Source organism: Cynocephalus volans, chromosome 12, assembly GCF_027409185.1.
Source record: "Cynocephalus volans isolate mCynVol1 chromosome 12, mCynVol1.pri, whole genome shotgun sequence".
Lineage (NCBI taxonomy): Eukaryota > Metazoa > Chordata > Mammalia > Dermoptera > Cynocephalidae > Cynocephalus > Cynocephalus volans.
In genome coordinates, this window is record NC_084471.1 from 28228596 (window position 1) to 28255977 (window position 27382).

The following is a 27382-nucleotide window of genomic DNA, read 5'->3' on the forward strand; positions in this document are numbered from 1 at the left end:
TTTTGCCGGCGCACCCGGGAGGCGGGGCCTGCAGGACAAGATGGAGTTACTGCAGGTCCTGAAGCGCGGGCTACAGCAGATCAGCGGCCACGGCGGCCTCCGCGGCTATCTACGAGTTCTTTTCAGGTAGGCGGACAACGCCATGCTTTTGGCTTCTGGAGCTCGACTTGCGCCGGCTGGCTTCTTGCAAAGGGGCCCGATCTTGTGTCACCTTGGAGAATCCATAGCTCTTGTCAAGGACAGCCGGCCCAATCTCTGCCGTGAACCCCCCACGCTAAAGTCTCTATCCGGGAACTGCCGAGGACCGAGAAGGTATCTCTGAGAGAGCTGTGATACGGCGGCCAGGGCATCTGCGTTGCACCACTGCCCCGCGCCTGGACAGTAATGAGCATCACCAGACATTCACTCGGTGACCTTGGGAAAGTTTTCTCCCTGCACTGGCCTGCACGTCCCTTCCTGTGCCGTAAGGCGTTGGAGGAGGTTATCATAGTGCTCTAGACTAGTCCTGACATTCGTTGATCGCACGAGCAGCATCTTACGAGGAAACCGAATTCGAGGCCCATGGGGGAATGAAAGAGCTAGGAGACATTCGTATCATTTTAAAGAGATAAAATACTTTGGCTTCTTGATTTCCTGAAGGTTTTGCTAATTCCAGTGCCTCATGGCTCAGGGGTAGTAGATAAAAGCAGTCTTGTAATTTGAGAATATTGCATTTATATTTTTAGTGTAACTTAAGAGCTTCAGTTGTGTCAGTTTTTCTTTTCCCATTCTGTCTACATGATACTGGGGCCAACATGAGCAGGAATTCTAGAACTTGTAACCTGAAAGTTGATTCTTTAACACTGGGTGGAGAGAACCTGGAGATGAAGACTGAAAACATACAACCAGTGACCATCTCAGAGTCTCCTCCTTTTTCTAGTTGATGCAGCAACCTTTGTGTCTGAAAGTTGGTATTCTCACTTTATTTCTGTTTGTGTTTTGAGCAAAGAATCTTTCTAAAATGTCTGCTTTCTTCTGGGCACCCACAGGGCAAATGATTTGAGGGTTGGCACATTAGTTGGGGAAGACAAATACGGAAACAAATACTATGAAGACAACAAGCAATTTTTTGGTGAGTACAGTATTTTTTGGTATGAATAATTGGGTTGGGGTTTTATTTGAGTCTGTTTTCCATATTACACCAAAAAAAAGTTTACAAAGCACTTGAAAAAGAATGAAAAACTCAATAAAAAAATAGAAAAAATTCACAGAAAAAGAAAACTAAATAGCTAACAAAGGCATGGAAAAATATTCATCCTCACTTGTAATTATAGAAATGCAACTTTAAAACGTGTTATCTTTTTTTCACCTATAAAATTTTGAAGTATTTTTCTGGTTTTTTGTGGCTGGCTGGTAAGGGGATCTAAACCCTTGATGTTGGTGTTATCAACACCATGCTCTAACCAATTGAGCTAACTGGCCAGCCCCTGAAGTGTTTTTCTATCTGATAAATCCCAAAGTGAGGAAAGGCGTTACTGAAGTACTTTTGGAGGACAGTTTAGTAGTATTTGTCAAAATTTACATTGCACATATTCTTTGTTTCAGCACTTGCACTTCTAAGAATTCATCCTGCAAATGTTCTTGCAAAACAAAGACACCTATTACAGCAGTGTTTTAGTAGTAAATTCAAAAGCAACATTAGTGTGTATCATTTGGATACTGATGAATTACATATTTTTTAGAATTCTTTGTTGTTGTCATGGCCTAATTTAAGAGACCTTTCCAAAGGTCTCCTCCATCTGTCTTTGTGTTCCCCTGCCTCATTTGATTTTAGTTAGCTGTTCTCAAGATTCATTTCTCTAAAAGAAGCAAATCCTGATTGAAATCTGTATTTCTTTTAGTAGATAGGATCATGTGTAGGTAGCATTAGTCAATATTTGTTGATTATGTTTACCTAGGAAAACCCTGTAAACTAAATTCAGATTACCTTTTGCTTACTGGTGTAAAATCCACTACAGGGGTGAATTCAGTATTCCCTGTTTGGGGGGTGAGAGCAGTGAGGAAGGAGTGGAAAGAATTAATATATATTATGCACTAATATGCCTGATGCTAAACTAGATGTATGTGTGTGATGTTTAATTTTCACAGCAACCCTAAGATGTAAGTATAATCATCCACTTGTAATAAATAAAGAAATTGAGGCTCATAAAATTTGCCTAATATCCACTGATAATAAGTGACAGATTCTTCATTGGAGCCCAAGTCTTTGCCCAACGTAAGGACCCAATAGAAATAGTTTTGTAAATAGTTGTTAGGCCCCAATAATTTCACAGAAATTTGTTAAATAAAGAATGCAGCCATACTATTTTGATGGCATGAGCTTCCCTACTTTCCTAACCATCATTGATAATGTTTGCTTATTATGTATAATTCACATTTCCAAAAGGATCTGAGGTGGTTGTTTTAAAATATTTATATGGAAACCTAGAATTTAAGTATGATTGCTGTGAATACATTTCTGCCCCAGTCTCAGGAGAAACACAATCTTTCCTGAATACCGTGAATGGCTGAGAACACATTCCCCTACTCTCTCTACTATTCCCTCTGCGGGAGCTGGGGGAGAAGCAAGGATTCTTCACTGTTGGAAAGGTCTGAGTACCACCCACAGCAGTGAGTTGTCTGAGTTCCTGGTGTAGGGACCCTGCTGTGGTGGCAGCCAGGCTGATGATAAAAGCTTGCCACACACTTTCTGGAGCTTGCCTTCACTAATACACCCAGGGTGTTATTCCTCTAACATTTATCTTATATAAGAACACGTAAAATTTTCTTAATTAAGATTGTTTTCTTTGATAATTATGCATGTATGCTTCTAAAATCAAAAGTTTTCTTTACTTCATCACATCTTTCTAAATGTTGATCTTTCCACCCAGGCCGTCACCGATGGGTTATATATACTACTGAAATGAATGGCAAAAACACGTTCTGGGATGTGGATGGAAGCATGGTGCCTCCTGAATGGTAAACTGAGTCAACATTTTGTTTTATTTGAGTTGGCAATATTTGTTTCGTTACATAAATATTTATTGAGTATCTATTTATTTATAAAGGCAGCCAGTGGTGTTCTGAAAGCATGTCCCAGTTTCAGTGGCTGCATGACAAGTTATCCTAGAACTTAGTGGCTTAAAACACTTATTTACCTCTCATAGTGTTTGTGAGTCAGGTGTCCAGGTAAGACAAAGCAGGGATGGTTTATCTCTGTGCCCAGATATCTGGGGCCTCAGCTGGAAGACTCAATGGCTGTACACTGCAGTTATCTACTAAAGACTTGTTGTGTACTTAGTATCTGGCAGTTAATGCTGGCTGTCAGCCTGGGGCATAGCTGGGGCTGTGGGTTGGAACTTCATGTTACCTGGGCTTCCTAGGGCAATTGCTTTGAGACAGACAGCCAAGCAGAAGCCATATTGCCTTTTCTGAATTAGTCTTGGAAATCATTCGGTATCACTTCCATATTCCATTGGTTGAGGCAATTAGAGGGCTAACCGGCCAGCTCAGGTTGATACACAGTTAAGCTCTGGAAATTCTTTCCAGTTGATCTAGAAAATTTCACCAGAAAATTAGAAGTAAGTGTATAATGTTGTCTGTGACATTTTGGGGCTCTTGAGTAGATAGAAGCTGGGATAATCTCAGAGTATTCTCTTCTGTTGTAAAGACTCACTTGGAAACCCAGGCATGTGACATATGTGAGTGAAGTGCAGATAAAAGACGTTAGGAAGTAGTGGGGACTATAGAGAGCTGAAAAGCACACATATAACCAAAGAGGGCAGCAGCCCTTTTCAGCTGCCCTTGTTCCATTAGGTGAGAATTCCGCTAAGGGTTTCTAGATGATTTTTCAAAAGAAGGTGGAAATCTGTATTTCTTTGTGAGAGTTCTTGTTTTTCAATGTTAATTTTAAAAAATAGTTGATAATTTAAATACAGTGTTATTCAGTAGAACTTTCCATAATGGTAGGAAAGATTCTGTATCTGTGCTATCTAATAGAGTGGCCACTAGCCACATCTGGCCCAGAGCATTTTAAAATGTGGATAATGTAACTGAAGAAATGAAATTTTTATTTTATCTAAATTGAATAGGCTTCTTGATTGGACAGAACAGATTTTTTTTTAATTACTGTGTTTTCTAAGCAAAACATCTTTTTAAGATTTTACCTACAACTCGTTTTTAACTTCTGGTCTACTACTTGGACAAATTGGGAGCGTGGGTGATGTCGGTGATAAAGTTTGAGGACCATGATAATGGATGATGTCTTATATAAAGCTCCTTGGTTCTTTTTTTTTTTTTTTTTTTTTTTTTGGCAGCTGGCCAGTATGGGGATCCAAACGCATGATGTGTCAAGACTATGCTGTAATCAACTGAGCTAAATGGCCAGCCCTCATTGGTTATCAACATGGGAAAGCATCACTGATTAGGAGCTTTCTTGCACAATATTTGGGGCTTGATTTTGTGCTCTTTTTGATAATAATCTGTGCTTCTGTTAAGGTCTGAGGAGCTATGATTTTAGGTTTAGAGCTGTCAGCCTTCTCTGAGGGGCATTCTATACATTAGGAGAACTATTTGAGACCAAGGTCTCAAAGTAGAAAATAGGCTTTAGGAGCTGAGGAATCCTCCCAGTGTTTGTTTGATTGATTTCTCCTTGGGTGGCGTTGGTCCTGGGAGGATGTGGAAGGCATGTGGGCTGTCTCCTTCAAAACACTCATCTATCATTGGTGCTCAGGGGGGTGACAAATTATGTGAGATGAAACACGTTTAAAATTATAAAATAGTAAATAAAAAACCTGAAAAGATAAAAACACTATTTAGCCAAGCAAGTCCTTTTGTATGATTTGAGATCACATGAAAAAGAAGCTGAGAGCTGTAAAAGATAATAAGATCACTCTAGCAGACACCTAAGGGCAATTGGAGACACAAAGCTGAATTTCTTTGTGGAGAAGAGCCTCCTAAGAGCTGAGTACCTTTGATGACCCTTATTTCTATGGGAAGCTTAAAGGCTTCTGATGAGTCTTTGTAGGGAGAAGTGGTATTGGACAAGCTCAGCTGTTTGTTTCTCAGACCTCAGTATGCTGAGTATGATACACTGGAATTCTAAATCTGTGGATTCTTACCTTTGATCCATGAATAAATTTGAAAATGAGTTGATTTATCTTTTTTTTTTTTTTTTTTTTTCCTAAAAGGTGACCAGTAAGGGGATCTTATCCCTTGACTTGGTGTTGTTAGCACCATACTCTCCCAAGTGAGCTAACCGGCCATACCTATATAGGGATCTGAACCATGGCCTTGGGGTTATCAGCACCACACTCTCCCAAGTGAGCCACGGGCCGGCCCTAGAGTTGATTTATCTTTAATTTGAGAGCTAGGTATTATCATATATACAGAGTAATGAATAACAAACACCACTTGTCATCTTTACTCACGCAAATAACTGTTTACTGAGTACCTACCTGGTGCCAAGAACTATTGTAGGCACTGGAGATACAACAGTGAATAAAATAAAATTCTTGGTCTCATGGGGGGAGGCAGAAAAACATATATGTTATGAGGTAATGATAAACAAGGATGTTAATGTGAAACTGGGACTCATAAGGAGACTATCGATCAACAGGAAGGTTGGGTGGCTATTTTATGCAGGGTTAGGGAAGTCTTTGTGGAAGTAATATTTGAGGAAAGACCTTGAAAAAGGGGAGAAAGAGTTCCAGGAAGAGGTAATCATAGATGCAAAAGCCCTGTATGTTTGAGATGTATTGCTTGGTCTGTTCAAAGAACTGCAATATGGCCAGTTTAGCGGAATGAAATGAGTTGCAGGGAAGATGTTAAGAAATGAGTAGGAGAATTTGCTAGAGCCCAGATCATGCAGATCTTGTAAACCGTGATAAACACCTTGGTTTGTTATCTAAGTTTCTTTGGAAATCACTGGAATATAAGGTAGGATGTGATAGGATTTATAGTTTTTTAAAACTTGGAACAATCTTGAACTTTCTGAAACATTGCAAGTATTTGAATCATTTCAAAGTAAATTGCCAAAATGATACCATACGACTCCTGAATACTTTACTGTGTAATTCTTACAAGCAAGTACATTCTCCCACATAACCACAATATAACCATCAGTAGTAGGAAATTAACAATGATACACCATATAGGGGAGGCATAATTTTACCCCTGCCCTTTTAGAGTTTTTTGACTGGGACTGAGAATTAAATCTACATAAGACAGATCAACAGGAGAAAAGCATACAAATTTATTTAATATAAGTTTTATGTGACATGCGAGCCCTTATAAGGAAATGAAGACCCAAAGACAGTTAATGTTGAACACTTATATAACATGTGACAAGGCAGAGGGACTTAGGCTAGGGAGTAAATTGGGTGGAGAAGTGACTAGGAAGAAAAGGATTAATTTAACAAAGTTTGTACAGATTTCGCTTGACCTCAGCTTCCTGTTCTTGATGAAGAATGATACTTTCCTTCTGGTGTAGGGAGGACACATTTCATGTGGGAGTTTCATCTGCTTTTAAGAAGAAGGAAAGTCAAGAGTGTTCTTGTGCCTGCTGTTTTTCAAGTGCCTTTAACTCAAAATAGTCGATATACCACAGCAGCACATTTTAGAGTGGCATGTTCTGAACTCCTTCAACCACTGCTGTTTAATCTTCAGATCCCATTCAAGTTTCATCAGTTGTCCCTTTATAGCAAGAAGATCTAATTATACATTTCATATGAATCTCACGTCTCTTTAGTCTCCTTCACACAGGATTGATTCCTCAGCTTTTCCTTGATTTTCATGACCCTTACACTTTTGAAAATTATGGGACTGTTATGCTGTAAAATGTTTCTCAGTATGGGTTTGTTGAATATTTTCTTGTAACTAGGTTCAGGCTGTGCATCTTTGACAGTAATGTCACAGAAGCAATGCCATGTTTTTCTTATTGCATTCTACTAAGTTGCACCCAATTTTGATTTGTCCCATTATTAATGAAAACTTCTATCATTTCTTTAAGGTGTCTGCTAGCTGTCTCCATATTAAAGTTACTCATTTCCTGTATTAGTCCATTTTTGTGTAGCTAAAACAGAACACCGGAGACTGGGTAATTTATAAAGCACAAGGTTTATTTGGCTTTCAATTCTGGGACAGCTGCATCTGGCACAGGCCTCAGGCTGCTTCTACTCATGGCAGAAAGTGGCAGGCCAGCCCACAGGTACAAGCAGATCACATGATAAGGGGAAGCGAGAGAGAGAGAGAGAGAGAGAGAGAGAGAGAGAGAGAGAGAGAGAGAGAGAGAGAGAGAGAGAGAGAGAGAGACAGAGACAGAGACAGAGAGAGAGAGAGACAGAGACAGAGAGAGAGAGGGAGAGGGAGAGGGAGGGAGGGAGGGAGGGAGGTGCTAGGGTCTTTAAACAACCAGCTCTCACAGGAACATAGAGCAAGAACTCACTCACTACCCACCCCCAGGGCATTAATCTATTCATGAGGGATCTGCCCCCATAATCCAAACCACTCCCAACATTGCAAAGTTGGGCATCATATTTTGACATGATCTTTGAGGGGACAACACATCCACACTCTATCATTCTGCCCCATAGCAAGGAACTTGGCTGCATTGTGTCAAGGTCCTAGGACTTTGTGGAAAGTGAGACTTAAGAGTTGTGAACCAGAATGTTTGGTGGAAGAAATTTCCAAGCAGCAAAGCATTCAGACAGCTGCATAGCTACTTGTAACAGCCTACACTCAGTTATGGCAGCAAAGGCATGACATAAAGCCAGAATTTATCATTAAAAGGGAAGCAGAGTGTAAAGATTTGGAAAATTTGCAGCCTGGCCATGTGGTAGAGAATGAGAGAGCATTTTCAGGAGAAGAATTTAGTGGTGCATCAGAGGGACTGGTTGCTAAAGACATTAGCTTGACTATGAGGCAGCGGGATGCTAATAGCCAAGACAATGGGAGAAAGGCCCTGAAGGCATTTCAGAAGTCTGGACGGGTACCCCTCCCATCACAGACCCAGAAGCCTAGGAGGACCAAGTTGTTCCAGAGAAAAAACCCAGGGTGCAGCTGCCCTCAGGAACCTGCTCCCTATATCCCAGTTGCTCTGGATGGAACAGCCCTGCCTCAAGTGGCCCCAAGTATGGTTCATGCAACAGCTCTGGAGAGCACAAGCCAGAAACCTTGGTGGCTTCCACATGGTGTTAAGTCTGCAGGATCTCAGGATGCCAGAACTGTGGAGTCTTCAGAGCTTCCACCCTGATTTCAAAGGATGTATGGAAAAGTCTCGGGGTCAGAGCCCCCACAGAGAGCCCCCACCAAGGAAATATCTAGTACAGCCAAGGGAGTGGGGCTGTCACCAGGACCCCAGAACTGTAGGGCCACTGGGAATGTGCAACGCTGGCCTGGAAAAGCTTCAGGCACCAGTGTAGCCCAGTGGGCTGCTCCCAACAGAGCAATGGGGGTGGGGCTGCCCGAGGCTTTGGTGGCCCAAACCCCGCATTGTGCCCAGGATGCAGGACTTGGAATCAAAGAAAATTATTTGGGAACTTTAAGATTTAATGTCTGCCCGGCTGGGTTTCAGACTTGTTTGGGGCCTGTTTCTTCTTTCTTCTGGCCTTTTCCTCTCTTTTGGAATGGGAATGTGCACCCAATATCTGTTCTACCATTGTATCTTGGAAGTAGATAAATTTGTTTTTGATTTTTACTGGTTCACAGCTGGAAGGAGTTTTGCCTTTAGTCTCAGATGAGACTTTTGACTTCAGACTTTTAAGTTGGTGCTGGAACAAGCTAAAACTTTTTGGACTGTTGTGATAGAGTGATTGTATTTTGTACATGAGAGGCACATGAGTTTTGGTGACCAGGGGCAGAATGATAGAGTTTGAATGTGTTGTACCCCCAATGTTCACGTCAAAATCTGATGCCCAACTTGGCAATGTTGGGAGCAGTTTGAGTTATGGGGACAGATCCCTCATGAATTGATTAATGCCCTGGTGTTGGATAGTGAGTGAGTTCCCGCTCTATGTTCCTGTGAGAGCTGGTTGTTTAAAGACCCTAGCACCTCCCTCCCTCTCTTTCCTCTCTCTCTCTCTCTCTCTCTCTCTCTCTCTCTCTCTCTCTCTCTCTCTCTCTCTCTCTCTCTCTCTCGCTTCCCCTCATCATGTGATCTGCTTGTACCGATGGGCTGGCCTGCCATTTTCCGCCATGAGTAGAAGCAGCCTGAGGCCTGTTCCAGATGCAGCTGTCCCAGAATTGTAAGCCGAATAATCCTCTGTGCTTTATAAATTACCCAGTCTCAGGTGTTCCCTTATAGCAACATAAAAAGACTAATACATCTCCTCTTTGTAATGAATTAAAATTTTGTGGCGATACTTTGAGTTATGTTCCTATCCCATTACTCATCAGACATTTAATCAATTCATTTATTTGTTTATATCAATATTAACTCTCATTTTAATCAATGAGTTATAACTCATTCCTATAATTGGTTCTTTTATTGCTCAAATTGAGCTCCATTTGTCTAGCTGGGAGGCATTCAGGCTGCATTTGGGGTCTTTTTTGGGTTATTTGGGGGTGGGGGTTTGTTTTGCAGGTTTTTTTAATTTCTAATTTTAATTGACAAATAATAATCATATAAATGTATGGGATACAGTGTGATGTTTTGTCTTTTTCGTGACCAGTACTCAGGCAGTGAGTGCACCGGCCATTCCTATATAGGATCCGAACCCGCGGCGGGAGCGTCACCGCGCTCCCAGCACTGCACTCTCCCGAGTGCGCCACGGGCTCAGCCCGAGTGTGATGTTTTGATACATGTTTACATTATGGAATGATTAAATCAAGCTAGTTAACAAATTCATCACCTCACTTATTTTTTTTTAAATCTAGTCTTTTAGCAATTTTGAAATGTACAATGCATTGTCATTTATTGTAGTCACTGTTCTGTGCAATAGATCACTAAAGTTTATTCCTCCTATCTAACTGAAATTTTGTACCCTTTGATCAACATCTCCTCTTTTCCCATTCTTCCTTCTCCTCCAGCCTCTAGTACCCACCATTCTACTTTCTACTTATATGAGTTAAACTTTTTTTAGATTCAGCATGTAAGTGGGATCATACAGTATTTGTCTTTATGGGCCTGGCTTATTTCATTAAGCATATTGTCATCCAGGTTCATCCACGATATCACAAATAATATAATTTCCTCCTTTTTTAAGGCTGAGTAGTATTCTATTATATATATACACACCACTTTTTTTATGCATTCATCTGATGAGGGACACCTAGGTTGCTTCCATATTTTAGCTGTTGTGAATAATGCTTCAGTGAACATGGGAGTGCAAATATCTCTTCAGCATACTGACATCAATTCCTTTGGATATATACCCAAAAGTGGGATTGCTGGATCATATGATAATTCTGTTTTTAGTTTTCTGAGGAACCTTATACTGTTTTCCATAATAGCTATATTAACTTACATTTTTATCAACAATGTACAAGGTTCCCTTTTCTTCACACCCTTGCAAACACTTACTTTTTTTTATTTTTATTTTTTTTTTTGCGACTGGCCTATAGGGGGATCCGAACCCTTGACCTTGGTATTACCAGCACCACACTCTAACCAAGGGAGCTATCTTTTGTCTTTTTCATACCAGTCATTCTAACAGGTGTGACGTGATATTTTATTGGTTTTTTAATTTGCATTTCCCTGACGATTAGTGATGATGAGCATTTTTTCATATATTTGTTGGCCACTTTTGTATGTCTTCTTTTGGGAAATGTCTAATTAGGTCCTTTGCCCATTGTTGAGTTGAGTTCTTTTTTTTCTTGCGATTAAGTGTTATGAGTTCCTTATATACTTTGGATATTAGAATTTGGTGCCCTTTTGATGTCCCCATCATTCTTGGACCATCTTCTTGCTTTTTGACACAAGATGTTCCAGGTTGATCTTATAGTTTCCCTGTCTCAGCCTTAGAGACAGTCATTTCTCCAAGGAGCCCTATATTTGTTCTTTGTTTGCTTGCTTGCTTGTTTTTTAATGGAGAATGGTATTTAGAGACTAAGGTCTGAATGCAAGATATGCTGATTGTTATTGGGGTGTCAGTGCTCCCAGGCCTTCTCAGTAGATGAGCTAGGGAATATATACACATATTTAGTGATTTCATACGACTGTTCTACACCACAGGTTACATTCTAGTTTTCTCCCTTTCTGTATTTGTATCTGTTTTTTTCTTAATGTAGTTACTGTAGTTATTTATTTGGTCAATTCCATTGTGTGTAGCTAAGTACCAATTGCAGCCATCCCCCCACCCCCCCACTGGACTTCCTTCTTACCCCACTTTGCCTCCAACACCCCATACTGGGTTGCCATCCTCCTCCCCTTCTTGAGGACACGTTTCTCTCCCCATGCAATGACGCACCTTGCTGGACTACTGTAGCACTCCCCCTCTCCCACACCTGACACCAAGCACATATGGCTTTTGGACTCTGATTTACATTTTCAAAACATCTCTGTGAGGGCCGGCCCCGTGGCTCACTCGGGAGAGTGCAGCGCTCATAGCACCAAGGCTGCAGGTTCAGATCCTATATATGGATGGCCGGTGTGCTCACTGGTTGAGCATGGTGCGGTCCACACTGGGCCGAGGTTTACGATCCCCTTCCAGGTCAAAAAAATAGATATATATATCTGTGACTGCTGTGAAGAATAGAGGAAGCAGGAGAGGCAAGCGTGAGAGCAGACTAGTCACTTAGGAAGCTATCGTATGTAGTTGTCTGGGTAGGAGGTGATGGAGGCTGGATTAGAATGCTAATGATGCAGGTTGTGAGATGTGGGATTGCATTGGCTATCTATTACTGTATAACAAGTTATTCTGAACTTAGCTTAAGACAATAAACATTATCTCACCATTTTGGTGTGTCAGCAATTCAAACACAGTTTAGCTGGGTGCCTCCAGCTCAAGCTGTCACACAAGGCTGTAGCTGAGATATTGTCTGATGCTGCAGTCTTCTCAAAGCTTGACTTGGGAAGGATCCAGTGCCAAACTCACTCACATGGCTGTAGATAGACCTCAGAAGATTTGGTTCCAAGCTAACTGAGTGGGTCTCCACACAGGGCCACCTCATGACATGGCAGCTGGCTTCCCAAGTGAGAGATCTGAGAAAGAGCAAAAGAGAACACCCAAAGCAGAAGCCACAGCCTTTAAACCTAATCTCATAAGTGACATCGTATTCTTTTGCTGTTTATTTATTAGAAGCAAGTCAGTCAGTCCAGCCCACACTCAAGGAGAGTGTTTTATACAAGGAGGAGGTGATCATTGGGGGCTGCTTATCTCGGGGATATATTTTCTTTTTTCTTTTTCTTTTTTTTTTTTTTTAATTTTATTTTGTCGATATACATTGTGGCTGATTATTGTTGCCCATCACCAAAACCTCCCTCCCTCAACCCTCCCCGCCTCGGTGATATATTTTCAAGTAGGATGGAGTCAACAGGATTTGCCAATTGACAGGATTTTGAGAGAATAGGGAGTCAACAATGACTTAAGATTTTGGGCCTGAACTACTGGTGGTACAGTTACTGAGACAGGGAAGACAGAGCAGATTTGGAAGGGGTAGTCAAGAGTTCTACTTTGTCCATGTTAAGTATGAGATACTTGATAGATAACCAAGTGGAGATGGTGAGAGAACAGGTGAAAACAGTAGTTTGGAAGTTAAGATAGAGATTGGTCCTGGAGATAGGACTTTGATGTGATTTTACCTGGTGTAGTATACAATTTAACTTCATAAATTAAGAGTTAAGAGAATATAACTTTCAGTTAAATGCCTAGCTCTGTTGCCCTGGAAACCAGATAAAATTGTATCAAGTATATAGCTACATAAAATTGACCTCTGATTGGTAAATCGCATCTGGATTGAGAGGAATTATAAAAAGCCTGATGAGTTAGCTTGGACTTCTCTGAATGCTGCTACTGCTAATCTTAAAGCTGGCATGAGCCTTGTGGGAAGGGGAATCCTGAAGCTATGCCTATGGAGTTGTAATAGAGATGTTGGCTTTGGTGGAGCATGAAGCTTTTAAGTCAGGGCAGTTCCTGCACGTGTCCAGTGTGGCTCTCATGTCCCTTGAGCCTGTGCTGTGTCATGTAGAGAGTTGAAGAAAATAGCTCCTGGATGGTTGAGTGAGCTGTCACCTCCATCAACAACTACAAAGACTCCCAGTGAGAGGAACAACTGATGCTGCCCAGCTGGCAAGCTGTGGTTCCGGTCCTCTGTCCTTCTGAGCCATCAGGTGCCAATGTGGCCTATGATAGTCTTATGAATCTGTTCAGTAGCAGCATAATCTGAACTAGGGATGGATTTCCCTTCAGAGGCATCAGCGTTTTTGATAGAATCAGGGAATATCTTTAGTGAACTTTGTTTCACATTATATTCCCTAATCTTGCAGGAAACATTAGAAATCTTGTGGGGAAATGAGTTAATTTTGTCTATCTCATCTCAAGGCCTTCACTTCTTTGAATCTACCAGCAGCCAGTGAGGCTACTGTATCTACCAGTAGATAAACAAAAGGTATACATGGTGGTGCAGATGTTTCGGATGGGCAGTGGAGCTACTGGTACCTTGAAAATAAGAAACTTATTACCTAGAACCCAGCACATCACTCTCCTTACAAACTGTTCATTCATCCAACAAATATTTATTGAGCACCCCACTATATGTTAGGCATTGATGGGTTTATACATTCCCAGTGGTGAGTGACATATATCTGGTCCTTGCTTTCTTGGACCTTATAGTCATTTAAGGACTACTAGCTGGTAGACTAATACTGTACTACAATTTAGTGTCTATTATTTTTGTTATAGTACCTTCATTTTCCCATCTAAGTTTTATTCTCTTAAGGGATCGGCAAGAAGATTTTAATTTCTTCTTCAGGAATTTATATTAGTTTAATGTGATTGAAAAGAATACTCTGAAAGTATTTAAGTAGATAACAAATACCATTTTTTAAAAAAATTATTTTTTTCTTCAAGTCCTTTATTTTCTGAAATCAAATTAAATAGAGTACCACACCCACAGCAGAGACAGGTCTGACTTGGGGGTTTTTCCCCATGGGCTTCACCTGAGCTGGGCTCATGGTTAGGCTCTTGGCTGCTGGCGTTTCTTCCTCACTGTCTGAGTGCTCACTGCTGCTCTCCAAGTCTTCCTCCTGCTTCCCCACCTGGGCCTGGGTGGCTGTAGTCCCTGTACTGTCAGGTGGTGCTGGGGCAGCCCCTTTCTTGGGGGACTCCTAGTCAGGGGCTGAGCCAGCTCTGACCTGGGAGGTCTTCCCCAAGGGCTTTGCCTGAAGCAGGACGTCTCCTCCTCACTGTCTTTGCTGCTGCTCTCTGAGTCCTCCTCTGGCCCCTGGGTGGCTGTGGGTCCTGCCTTCCCAGTGGGTGCTGGGGTAGCCCATTTCCCAGGGATTCCCTTGGCAGGGGCCGAGGCAAATTTTCTCAGAGGCCTGGCTGGGTGTCCCTGCAGGGGCCTCTTCCTCACTTTCAGACTCCTCTTTGCTCTTCTCCGATGCCTCCTCTGACTTCTTGGCTCTCCCTGCTGGGGCCAGGGCACCTCCTCTGACCTGGGGTGTCACATCCCCCACCTTCCCAAGGGTTGAGGCTAACCCTTTTGCTGGCAATTTCTTGGTAAGGGCTGGCGAGGCTTTCACCTGCGCTGGTTTTACTGAGGGTTCACCTCCAAGTCTGTCTCATCACTTGAGCTGGAGGTGTCCTCACTGGAGCTGTCAGCCTGCCCACTTACACCATCCCAGGCTTGGCAGCAGCTCCAAGGCTGGGACCCTGCCCTGAGTTTCTGAGACCAAGATGGTATTTGCTGAGGGCTCTGCTGACTTCTTGGGCAGCTTCCCAGAGAGGAAGTGGGCCACTGACTTCTTGGAGGCAGAATGTGGCATGGAGTTCCCCATCTTGCTGGCTTTCTTGGTCTTTGCCTTGGCTTTTTCTTTCATGCTCGATGGCATGCCCACCCATGTGACAGAGGAGTTGGTAGACACCTGTTTGGGGGTGGCTTTGGCAGATTCAGTTTCTGTTTCCTCCTCTTCCGAGCTCTCTGGGCTGCTAATAGGGTCCTACATACTCATCTTCTTGGCTTGCAGTACTGCATCATCCTCTGCCTTCTGCTTCTGGCCAAGTTCTGAGGTTTGTTATCAGTGCGTATAGATGTCCAGGAAGGTTACAGGCTGAGCCAGGAAACTTTTCTGACTGCTCTGCTCCTTCACTTCCCGCCTGCAGCAGATGCTGGTAGATCTGCTTCCTGGCCTCAGCCGTGCCCACAACCCTGGACCATTCAGCTCACCTGCCGCCACCCCCTACAAATGCTATTTTATACCACTTTTGGTTGCCCTCACTTTTATCTTTAAGTGAGCTAATTGCCACCATCTATACAGAAAGCACAAAAGTCTTTATTTTCGTTGTTATGGTACTTAGCTTTTACGTAGAATTAGTAACATATAAACTAAGTAAGTAACTAGTATCTACATGAAACTTGACAAGGTAAAAAGTTGTTGAGTATGGAAAGGTAGAAAGTTTGCGCTATTTCACGCATGAGACAGCAGAAAATTATTATTACTATTTTTTTTCTTTTCAGCAGCTGTCCAGTGTGGGGATCCGAACCCCCAACCTTGGTGGTATTAACACCATGCTCTAACCAACCGATCTAACCAGCCAGCCCATACAGTATAAAATTGTTTTCACTTACATCAGGAGGAATAAAGATATGCTTTTTTTGTTTTTATGTATTGGAATCTTGAAGTCTTTTGAACCAAGTTTGAAAACAACAACGTGGCTTGCTTAGATTTTTCTCTACTGCGTATATACTGTTTTCCCACTTGGTGGCACCTCCTGTTCATTTCTAAGTAGCATGTCTTTTCTCCCTCAGTGTAGTGTATTAGTCTCTGTAGGGGTTTTTCTTATTAAAATTAATGTTTAATTACTCAAGTAAGACATAAGTACATTCTCTTAAAAATAATAGTGTGGGTTAAAGGGTTTCTTTTTTTTTTTTCCCTGGTGGCTGGCCTGTTTGGGCATACAAACCCTGGACCTTGGTTTGTCAGCACTACACTCTCCCAAGTTAAGCTAATAGGCCAGCCCCCAATAAATGTTTTTGCTCTGGTAAGGTTAATTTATTTAGGATGCTTAACATCACTGTGGTCAGCTTCTTTGTTTGTTTGTTTGCATGTTGTGTTCTAGAAGCCTTTGTAGAGAAGTAGGGTGGCAGGTCTTAGGAGGATTATGTGGAAATGATAGAGAGGAATCAAGGATGATTCATAGATTTGGGGCTTGAATGATTGGCACTATTTTGTGCTTGAATGGTTGGTACCATAGTGGTGGGACCATTCATTGAAATGGAGACTGAGAGAAGGGTAGATGAGGGTGGTGAAGGATTGGAATAAGAAGCCTCTTTTTGGGCCATAGTAAGTTTGCAATACCTTTTGGAAATTCAAGTGAATAGATATGTCAGGTACACAGCTGGATCTATAAATCTGGAGCTAGGACATTGGTCAAACCAGCAAAGAAGAATGAGAAGTAGCTAGCAAAGTAGGAGGAAAGGAAAGAGAGATTAGCATTTCAAGAAAGGAAGGCTCCGCTTTATTGATTGTTGCCACAAGAGGCCGAATAAGATTATGACAGAGCAGTGTCCGTGTGATTTGGCAACATGAAATACACTGAATCTGCATAGAATCTGTTCTTGAAAAAAATGTGGAGAGTTTAGAAAAGTTTAAAGATTCTGGCAAGGGAGGGTGAAGCAAACCTCTAAGAGACAACCATTGTCAACATTTGACATATCTCCTTTAGCCCTTTTAAAGCACTTTTTTATGTAGTTGTTGTGTTCACAATCATATTCAGTTGTTGGGTTTTTTTTCCCATTACAGTGTGGAAAATTGGTTGTAGTTTATTGGTCACACCCTCTTTAGATGAAAGTTTGTGATTATAAATAACAATATACATATACATTTCTGTTGTAATATACACAATATTTTGTGGCTTGCTTTCTCCTCCCCTCACTTAATATATCACAGACATTTTCCCCATTCCACTAAATATTCTGCTTGTCACTTTCAGTTTTTAAGTGTCTGAGGGGCTTTTGTATGTAAAAAGGATTAATAGCAATTTGACCTTAAAAATAATATCCTATTTATTACAACTGCAAATTATAAAACCTAGTTCATAAGTCTTGAGGTTCAATTTATAAATAGAATAACAAGAGTAGTAAATCAAATATTTTTGCATAAAAATAAAGAATAATCATTTTCTCCTGCTCTTTGGTGAATGTTTGACAAACTCTAATGAAAAGGTTTAAATTCTCCTAAACAGTTACACCCATTTGCAAATTTAATTAATTATATACTTTTAAGCATTTTAGGTTAACATTTATAAATTTAAAGTATTTGATTTTTTTCAATTCTTCAGGTGCCCAGTGGATAGGTAGATTAACAAACCTATCAAGCAAACTGTTTCTGAGCACTTAAATGACTCTTGTTTACTCAAGCCAAAAACTTAAGGGTCATCCTCAACTCTTTCTAATATCCAGTCTATCATCAAACTCTTTACGCTTTACTTCCTGAATATGTCCCACAACTGATCACCACCCCCATAACTATTATCCTAGTCCAAGCCAGAGTTATCTCTTGCCTGGATTTCTACCACAACTTCCCAACTGGTCTGATTACATTCATGCAAAACACTAATATTCTCCACATCCTAAGTAATTAGAATGATTATTTTAAAATGTAAATCAGATCACATCAAATCTCTGCTTGGAACTATCCAGTGGCTTCCCATTATAATTAGAATAAAAACCCCACCTTCTTACATGTTCTGCAAGGCCTTATGTGATCTCAGTCCTGCCTAGCTCTGTGTATACTGTTCCATTTACTGTGCTACTAACTCTGACTTAGCCACCTTGGCCTTCTTCGCTTTTCTTTGGACAGTGAGCGCACTCCCACTTCAGTCTCTTTGCATTAGCTGTTTCCCCAGATTTTGCATGGCTCACACCTTCAGTTTTATTCAAGAGCCTGCTTCAGTGGCTCCCCAGACAACGCACTCTAAAACCTGTTCCCCTCTGACACCATCCCCTCCCCCTACTCTAGTTTTTCCCTTGGTAGCACTTACCTACCTCTGTCTGGTGTTATTTATTATTTAATTTCTTGTTTATTTCCCTACCTACCATGCTAGAATACTGCTTAGCACATAGTAGTTGCACAATAAATATTTGCTGAGTGAATGAATGTAGACATAACATTTTACTTGAAATAATCGTTATTTTTTGGATACAATAATCAGTTTTTTGCACTTTAGCTAGCTATTATAAAGATGGCATGTTCTGTTACTTTTTATAGCTTTTTTTAAAATGAATCTGGAGTGAAATTTACCTCTGAAATCCATTCTAATTTAAGCCTGTCCTTAGTACCTCATCCCACTGAATCATTTGTTGTAGTCTTTTAAAATATTATTCCCTAAAATAAATTGCCAGCTGTCAATGGCAGAGAATATTGTCTTCTTCCTCTTGGTATATCTGCCTTATCTAGCCTTCTTCAGGTAGTAGTGAGTGCTGTATAAGATACTCCTTGAATTGAAGTGAGTGTTACTCAGCACAATAGGTTGTGAGATTCTTTTCAAAATACGTCCTTCCTAATGTTTATTTTCTTCTCTAGAAAATTAGAATATTAAGAGACTTTGTTCTAAGAAACTAGACTGTGTAGGTAGATTCTCCTATGTTATAGAATGTTACTTTTCTTTATAACCCTTCTGTTAAAACATGTTCACGATGAGCAGAAGACAAGTTTATTTTGATTTTTAAAATTCAGCTTTTTTTTTTTTTTTTTTGTCTTTTTCGTGACCGGCACTCAGCCAGTGAGTGCACCGGCCATTCCTATATAGGATCCGAACCCGCGGCGGGAGCGTCGCCACGCTCCCAGCGCCGCACTCTCCCGAGTGCGCCACGGGCTCGGCCCTAAAATTCAGCTTTTGTTTAACATATTTCACTTGCTGTTCAATGCTTCATTTTGCAAAGATGAGTTGTTGGAAAATCCTATACCTGGGGTGTGGAAGTAAATTACATATTACTCTTGGTGAACAAGGAACTGCTCTAGATTCCAGTTTCCAGAATAAGTTGTTATTGTATTCGCAGGTTATCAGAGCTATAGTATATGGTAGAGATAGTCATGTACAGAAAATTTTGAGGTTTCTAGATAGAAACATGTTTTGAGCCTTTTTAATGAAACCTTTAGTGAATGACGTTGTATTGTGGAATTGACTTAGAAAAAATTTCCTTTAAGGTGGACCTAGAGCAACAGTCTATCTGCCACTAAAACATTTGAGTACTTTAGAAGGAGTGATTTTTTTTTTTTTTTTTTAATGATGGCTTAAGTAGGATAAAATGAAGTTAGAGGTAGACAGAACCTATTTATAAACTCAAAATACATGACAGTTGACTTGGGCAGGATTTATAAACCATCTGTAGAATGGATTTGAATTAGAAGGATTTTTCTTCTTAATAGACTTCTTATGAAGTAGTATATGTTCATCATAGAAAATTCAGAAAATAACAAAGGAAATAAAAATAACCTATTATCCTACCACATAGAAACAACCACTATTGACATTTTGATATGTATTATTCCAATTTCCTCTTTTTCTGTGCATATGTATCCTTTTGTTTTTGTTATTAATGTAATTGGGCTTTTTGAAGAGGTAGACTGGGTTTGAATCCTAGCTCCACTACCTTGGGCAAGTTATTTAAACTCTCAGGGCCCTGGTTGTCTCATTTGTTAAACTGGGATAATAATATGTACCTCTAGAGTTGTTGTAGGCTTAAATAAGTTAATGTTTCTGAAGTGTTTAGAAAAGTGCCCATGACTTACAAATGCTGTATAAGTATTGTTAAATAAATTAAGTAAATAACCTGCTTTTTAAACTTAAAATATTGTGAACATTTTCTCAAGTCATAAAATATTCTCTATAACATAATTTTTAATGGCATTATAGTCTTCTGTCATGTGGATATGCATGAGTTATTTAAGTATTCCCTTTATTCTTGGTTTTGTTCTTTGTATCTTTTCATTATTATAAATAAAAGATTTACCCATGTATCTTGATTTCTTTAAGTGAATTTCTGCAAGTAAAATTGTTATACCCAGGAGTATATGTGTTTTATAAGTTTTTGATATCATTGCCAAATTGCCCACTAGAAAGGCTGTACCAATTTACACTCAAGGTAATACATTCAGCATTATATGAACGTGATTTCTCTATAACTTCACCAGTATGGAGTATTACTGGTTTTTGTTTTGTTTTTTAATTTTTCAGTTTAGCAAGTAAAAAGTTGCATCTTGTTTTAATTTGTATTTCCTTGATTAAACTTTTTTTGTTTGCCATTCTAATTTTTTTCTTTCATGACTTACCTTTTACTATCTTTTGTCCATTTTTTATTGGATGTTTTACTTTTTCTTTCTGATTATAATAGTAAATTAATCTTTTTTCTGTATATTATAAATATTTTCACCTGTTTCTTTTAGCCTTTAATCTTGTTTGCAGTGTTTTAGGACATAGACATTTAAATTTTTACATAGTAAAATGTATCAGCTTTTTTTTTATGGCTTTTTACCTTTGATATTAAGCCTAGAAGTGGTCCTTCATATTTTATGGATATCAACATGTCATATGAATATAAATATTCATCCATGTTGTATTTGAGCTTTATTAATCTGTCTGGAATCTATTTGATTTATGATTTGGGAAACCTAACTTTTTTTATCAGCACAATTTGTTGAGAAATTTTTACTTTCCTCAGTGATTTGAAATGCCAATTTTACCATACCTTATATACACTTTAGTCTGTTTAGGAGATTTTGTTCTGCTTTATTATTGTACTTTTGTACTGGTTTTAATACCATTCTAATGTTTGAGACTTTCATTTAATATCCGGTAATGCCAGCCTTCCTGATTGTTCTGAGTTTTCAAAATTTTCTTGGACAGGCTTCCAGCTGATCCTTAGGATTATATTGTCAAACTCTAAGAAGAATCCCATTGGGATTTTGATTCATATCGCATTTATCTAAATAATAGTTACTGTGCTAACAAGGTTTGAGTTGCCTTCTTAACAATGAAATATGTTTGGTTTTTAAATTTGTTAAATTTATTAGTCCCATCGTGGTGTTAGATGGATCTCAGGGTTTTTGCGGATACTTACATGCCATCATGATCCCAAAGCAATTTCATCTATAGATTGAAATTTAAATTTCTGGTCAGAAGATTCTTTATTCAACCATTGGGAGGCTGTGTTCAAGCCTTGGCTCTGTTACAAATTCTGTTTCCTTGACTTTAAAATATAAAATACCTGGATGAGTATTAAATAAGTAAGTGAGTTGTATGTGTGAGAATGTTTCATAAACTGAAGTGGGATGGAGTAATAATAGTTTTAGTATGATGAATATTTTTACCTTAAAAAACATTCTGGAGTTTTTCTTTAGTCTTTCATATTTATTTTTTGAAAAACTGAAAAGTCTTTAGATTTCTAGTCTCAGTTATGTTAAGTGAAAGTATCTGAAACATGAACAATACGGCCAGAATGGTTCCTTCATTCCCCCAATTGATTTCATATCCAAGGAGAAGAAAGATTCAAAGCTGCCTTCATTGTTGTCATTGGCTATTATTTCATAACAATTTATTTCTGGGAATTATCTGAAAGGGAAAATTAAATTGTCTTATTTTTGTTATTAATACTAATCTTAAGCAGTGTTTTCATTTGCAATGATGTTTAAAAATTATTTATATGATATGTATTTTCTGTTTTTTAAATTTCCTGTTAGGCTGTCTTATTCTTTTATCACAAATTAATCCCTCTGTTCTGCACTTTGAATGGTTGACGTCCTTGAATGAGGGGCTGTTTATTAAGTGAAGCAGTATATTTTCAAAAGGGAAAGTCTCTCTTCCCTGTTCTTTGACATAAATTTTTTCTCTCATACAACTGAAAATTGGATTAGCCACTTATGGGTTTTTTTCCATTTGAGTTGTGCTGCAAATTCAAGCTTTTTTCCCAAAAGTGGAAATAATGTGGTGGAGGGGATTACAGTAATTATGATTTCGTATCTTTATTTCCAGTTATATAGACACAACTTTAATATGTTTGAATAGTAAGTTTTTCCCAAAATGTTATATTTTCATTATAGTCTTCTCTTTCGTATTTGTAACTTTTTCCCTTTCTGCTAGTCTCATTTGCAGTCTCACTGACTTTATCATGTTTAAGTAATTTTATATTTTGTGCTTTAAGATAATAACACTGATAAAAGATTGAAGTGATACTAATGCCAACTGCAAGTTTTCTAGACAATGCTGTTAGTACATTGCCATCTTTAATTAGCTGGAATAAAAATGACCCAGCTGAAAATCTATTTTGCAAATAGAACTCTTTGGTATGGAAATCTAAAAGGTATGATTTTTTTTACCCTTTATATAATAATAATAGCAATAATGATAAAAATAGGTTATATTAGCCTAGCAGACTATAAACATTTTCTTGTTTCTTACAGTGCTTTATAAACCACCATAATGAGTATAGATTATCATTCATTCATTCCCTAACTCTTGCCTGTAGTCTTGCTAGGATAAATATTTTCAGATTTTAGGTATTGTGATAAAAATTATCTTTTACTTTTTTTGAGCATTTTCTATTTCTCCTTGAGCTCTCTATTCCTCACTTAAGTAACTGATTAGGCATATATAAGATTTGGGCTATTGTTTCTTAATTATCATTTTATTTAACCTTCAGGAGTCTGGACAGCAAGTTTTTGGATAAAATTTTTTTTAGTTACTTAAGCTGACTTAACAAGGTAAAAGTTAAATATTTCTGCTGTGCCTTAAGCTCACATAAAGCCCCTTGATAAATGACAGCCTTGGTTTTGAGAGCTAATCTCTTCTCTTAAGTAGTTAGTGGAGACTGGCTCACTACCACCAGCTCACAAGGGTTTCAGCACTCCTGTTAATCGTTGAGATTTATTGGTCCCGGTCACTTTAACTAAACCCCTGTTTCCTTTGGACAATGTGAAACAGACACCCACTCAATGTGTACAGTCTTCTTCATTCTTTGTTGTATTAGCTGATCATGACACAATTATCTTTACACACAAATATGGCAACAGTTATCACATTTTATCTCTATTCTTACTAGTTTTAGCCAGTTCCTTAGCTCTCTCAGTTACTGCTAGCAAATATTCTTACACTCACATAGCATTATAAATTTTTCTCATTCCCTTTAATTTTCATTATTCCACTGAAACCTCCTCTTGTCCTTTCTCTGCAGCTGGGTGATCACCCTTTTTTTTTTCTTTCTTGGAGCTACGGTTCTGCGACTGTCCTCTCATTCCCTTTTTTCGTAGTGTCATCTCTGTCTTGTGAGCTCCGGGGCTTGGGAGATCTGGTGTGAATTCTCTCTCACATTCCTGTTCCATATAAATTCCTTGGCTTAGCTTCCCTATTGATTCTACTCTTTGTCCCTCAAACTTTGCCTCCTCAAAGGGCCAGCCCGTGGCTCACTTGGGAGAGTGTGGTGCTGATAACACCAAGGCCACAGGTTCGGATCCCTATATAGGGATGGCTGGTTGGCTCACTTGGGAGAGTGTGGTGTGGACAACACCAAGTCAAGGGTTAAGATCCCCTTACCAGTCATCTTTAAAAAAAAAAAACAAAAAAACTTTCCCGCCTGCTCTCTCCATCTTGAGCAGCATCATCACTAGTCTCTTCCCTTTATACACCATGCACCCAGCTTCCTTCTTTAGGTGAGGTTTCTGGCACCTCCCATCAATTATCCTTTGACATTAACTTTTGAAGCACGTATAACTGAAATACTGGTGAACTTTGGGCTGTGATTTAATATTTTTAATAACAAAATATGTGCTATAGTGTTCAGACTTGACCTTGAATGGAAGATGCATGCAGAGACCCTCTTCTTCAGCAAGAGTTTCATAAGTTTCAAACTAGAGCTTCATTGGCCAGAGCAACCTGAGCATACTGAAAATCCAGAATCAGCCTGTAGCATCTGATAGTAGTACTGTATTTCATCAATTCTAAAATACAGTTTACATCTAAACTTAGGATGCATATTACAGGTCAATATAGTGTGTCAATTTAATTGGCAGCATTTTTTCTTTCTTAGAGGTATATAAAATAATGATGTGTCTAAAAATGGATGATGTCTTAGATTTGATGAAATATAGTAATGATAATAGCAATAGTTACCATTTGTGGAGCTACCTACCATGCACAAAAATTTTTCTAGGTGCTTTAAGTGTATTATCTCATTCAATATTATCTCATACCAGCCCTAGGAAGTAGAGATGTTCAAATGAAAAAACTGAGGCATAGAAAAGTTGAACTTGTAAATGATGGAGTTGAGATTTGAACCCAAGCAACAAAATAGCTCCAGAGCTGTCCTCTTAGCCTACCTCCTCCTGTGCTGTACTGCCTCTTCATAACTGTTTTTCCCCCTCTTTAAGGCATCGTTGGCTTCACTGTATGACCGATGATCCTCCAACAACAAAACCACCTACTGCTCGTAAATTCATTTGGACAAACCATAAATTCAACGTGAGTGGCACTCCAGAACAATATGTACCTTATTCCACCACGAGAAAGAAGATTCAGGAATGGGTTCCACCTTCAGCACCTTACAAGTAAAGGCAATGAGAAATAGTTTAAACATGTAAAATATGGGGCTTTTCATGTAATTGCACTTTTACTGCTTATCATTAACTTGATTAAAATTCTTTGACTAAGCAATATCTTTTGTGCCTTTTTTAAATTAACAAATAATAAGTGTATATGTTTATGGGGTATAGTGTAATATTTTGATATATGCTTACATCGTGGGATGATTAAATCAAACTAATGATAACATTTAAAATCTATTCTTTTAGCAATTTTGAAATATACAGTGCATTGTTATTTATTATAGTCACCATTGTCCATGCAATGGGTCACTAAAGCTTATTCCTCCTGTCTCACCAAAATTTGTACCCTTTGCTCAACATCTTTCTTCTCCTCAACCCCCACGTCCCCCAGCCTCTGGTAACCACCATTCTTCTCTCTGTTTTTATGAGTTCAACTTTTTCAGATTCCACATATAAGTGAGATTATACAGTATTTACTTTTCTGTACCTAGTTTATTTCACTTAGCACACCTTCCATGATGTCACAGATGACAGGATCCCCTCCCACCCTTTTAAAGGCTGAATAGTGTTCCATTGTGCATATATATCACATTTTCTTGGTGCATTCATCTGTTGATAGACACCCACTTTGCTTCCAGATCTTGGCTATTGTGAATAATGCTGTGAACACAGGAGTGCAGATATCTCTTTGACATATTGATTTAAGTTCCTTTGGATATATACCTAAAGTTGGATTGTGGGAGCATGTGGTAATTCTATTTTTAGTTTTCTGAGGAACATCCATACTGTTTTCCATGATGGCTATGTTAATTTACATTTCTACCAACAGTGTACAAGGGTTGCCTTTTCTCCATACACTCCCCCTTGTTACCTTTTGTCTTTTTGATAATAGCCATTCTAAAGGTGTGAGGTGATATCTTATTGTGGTTTTAACTTGCATTTCCCTGATGATCAGTGATGATGAGCATTTTTTTTTTTTTTATATATCTGTTGGCCATTTGTATGTCTTCTTTTGAGAAATGTCTATTTATGTCCTTTTGTGCCTTTTTGCCCTTAACTTTGTAATTCACCAACTGCAAAATAGAAGCTTACAAACATGGGTTATTAAAGTCGACATCGATTAGGATGGTTGCCTGGTTGACAGTTGCTCCTTTTCTGGGAACAGCCCCAGTGGTCATGTTTGTGCTTTGTGACCCTGCCTCACTGCCATAGCTGATTGACAGGGGGAGGAAGACCTAAACCTAAGCTGAGCCAAACAAATTTTCTTGTGGGAATTTGAAACTTGAATAGAGAGACACAGACTGAGAGTCATCAGAGATGGATGGCTTTTATGGTAGCTCTCTAAGCAGAGGTTATCAGAGATTTCCTATTTTCTGAGTTTCGGTTCTTTAACAGTTTATTTGAATTTGAACTATGCCAGGATCCATTCCAATATATTCTTATTTCTTTAAGCTAGCTACAGTCACTAGTTTTTTGTTGTTTGCAAACAAAAAAATTTAATATCCAGATTAGTACCAGAGAATGAGGGTTGTAGGCAGAAGGCCCTCAGGGAAATGTGGGATCTTTGGAATTGATTGTTGTGTCTGGATAGGATGAAAGGCGTTGATTGCCACATCCTCTGTATTCTGGGCGGAAAACTAGCAGCTTCAATGACCAGACAGCTTATCAAGATGTTGTCTTTAGTCACCAAGATCCAAGAACTTCCTGAGGAAAAGGCCCTTGGAGACTGGTTAGCAGCCTCCATAGAACAATTTAATGGTAATTAAAAAAAAAAAAAAAAAAGTGCTAGGATTACAGAGTCAGGTGGTTGCTTCCAAGAGCACTGGATAACTTAAGGGAGAGAACGAACCTCGATTTCCAAATCTCAATTAAAGGCATTGAGTGAAACTCAGGGCAATTATATGACTTAGCTAACCTCAAGTTTCTTATGTGAAAATCAAGGGATGGCGTGGGGTCCTGACTGTTGGTATAGGAACATCTGGAAGGAACTAGAACAGTGGTCCTCAATCTTGGCTGCATATCAGAGTCACCTGGAGTGGTGTTTGGTTTGGGTTTTTTTTTTTTTTAATAAACCCGGAGGCCCAGATAATTAAACCAGCACCTCTGAGGGTGGGATAAAGGCATCAGTAATTTTCAATGCCTCCCCCTTCACCCTCCATCCTGTGATTCCATTGCAGCCAAGGTTGTGAACCACTGAACTAAAGAAATCAGAGCTTCTGAAGCTCTTCCTCGATCATAAGAAACTGCAGTTGCTCTCAGCCTTACCCCCAAGTATCCCTTACTTAGCTGAATCAGGTTGATTCGGTGCCTTCAGGAGATACTGTATTCAATGTGCTGTTTTGGATAGCTGTCTGCAGTTTGCTGATTGACTAACGTAGCACAGGACCAAACACTAAAAGCTTACCTATATTGGATTGAGATTCCATGTGTTCTGTTCATCTACCACTTCAGTAACTCCTCTGTCAGGGCCTAAAGCATTGCTTTCTAATGCCATTAGGAATAGATTGGTGAGGGAAATTTGTGAGTAATTAGAAGTTCTCTCTTAGCTGCTGTTTTTTCTGGGTCAAGAATGCTAGACGTTCACCTATTAGAAGCAAAATGGTTGTGGGTCTTATGGGGAGGGAGAAGGTGAAAAGAGGTGGTAATTAGGAAATGATCTGAACCACAACA

General features: G+C 39.3%; 1 protein-coding gene and 1 pseudogene across 1 annotated transcript; one reads left to right on the forward strand and one right to left on the reverse strand.

Moving 5' to 3' along the window:
- On the forward strand, positions 1-24823 carry NDUFA12 (NADH:ubiquinone oxidoreductase subunit A12). The gene is made up of 4 exons (XM_063075974.1): positions 1-126; positions 1029-1111; positions 2910-2997; positions 24539-24823. Exons 1-4 carry the CDS (start codon positions 41-43, stop codon positions 24717-24719), a joined length of 438 nt encoding a protein of 145 aa, XP_062932044.1. The 5' UTR covers positions 1-40; the 3' UTR covers positions 24720-24823.
- LOC134360921 (treacle protein-like) lies at positions 14042-21247 on the reverse strand (annotated as a pseudogene).
- Positions 24824-27382: the final 2559 nt, after the last annotated feature.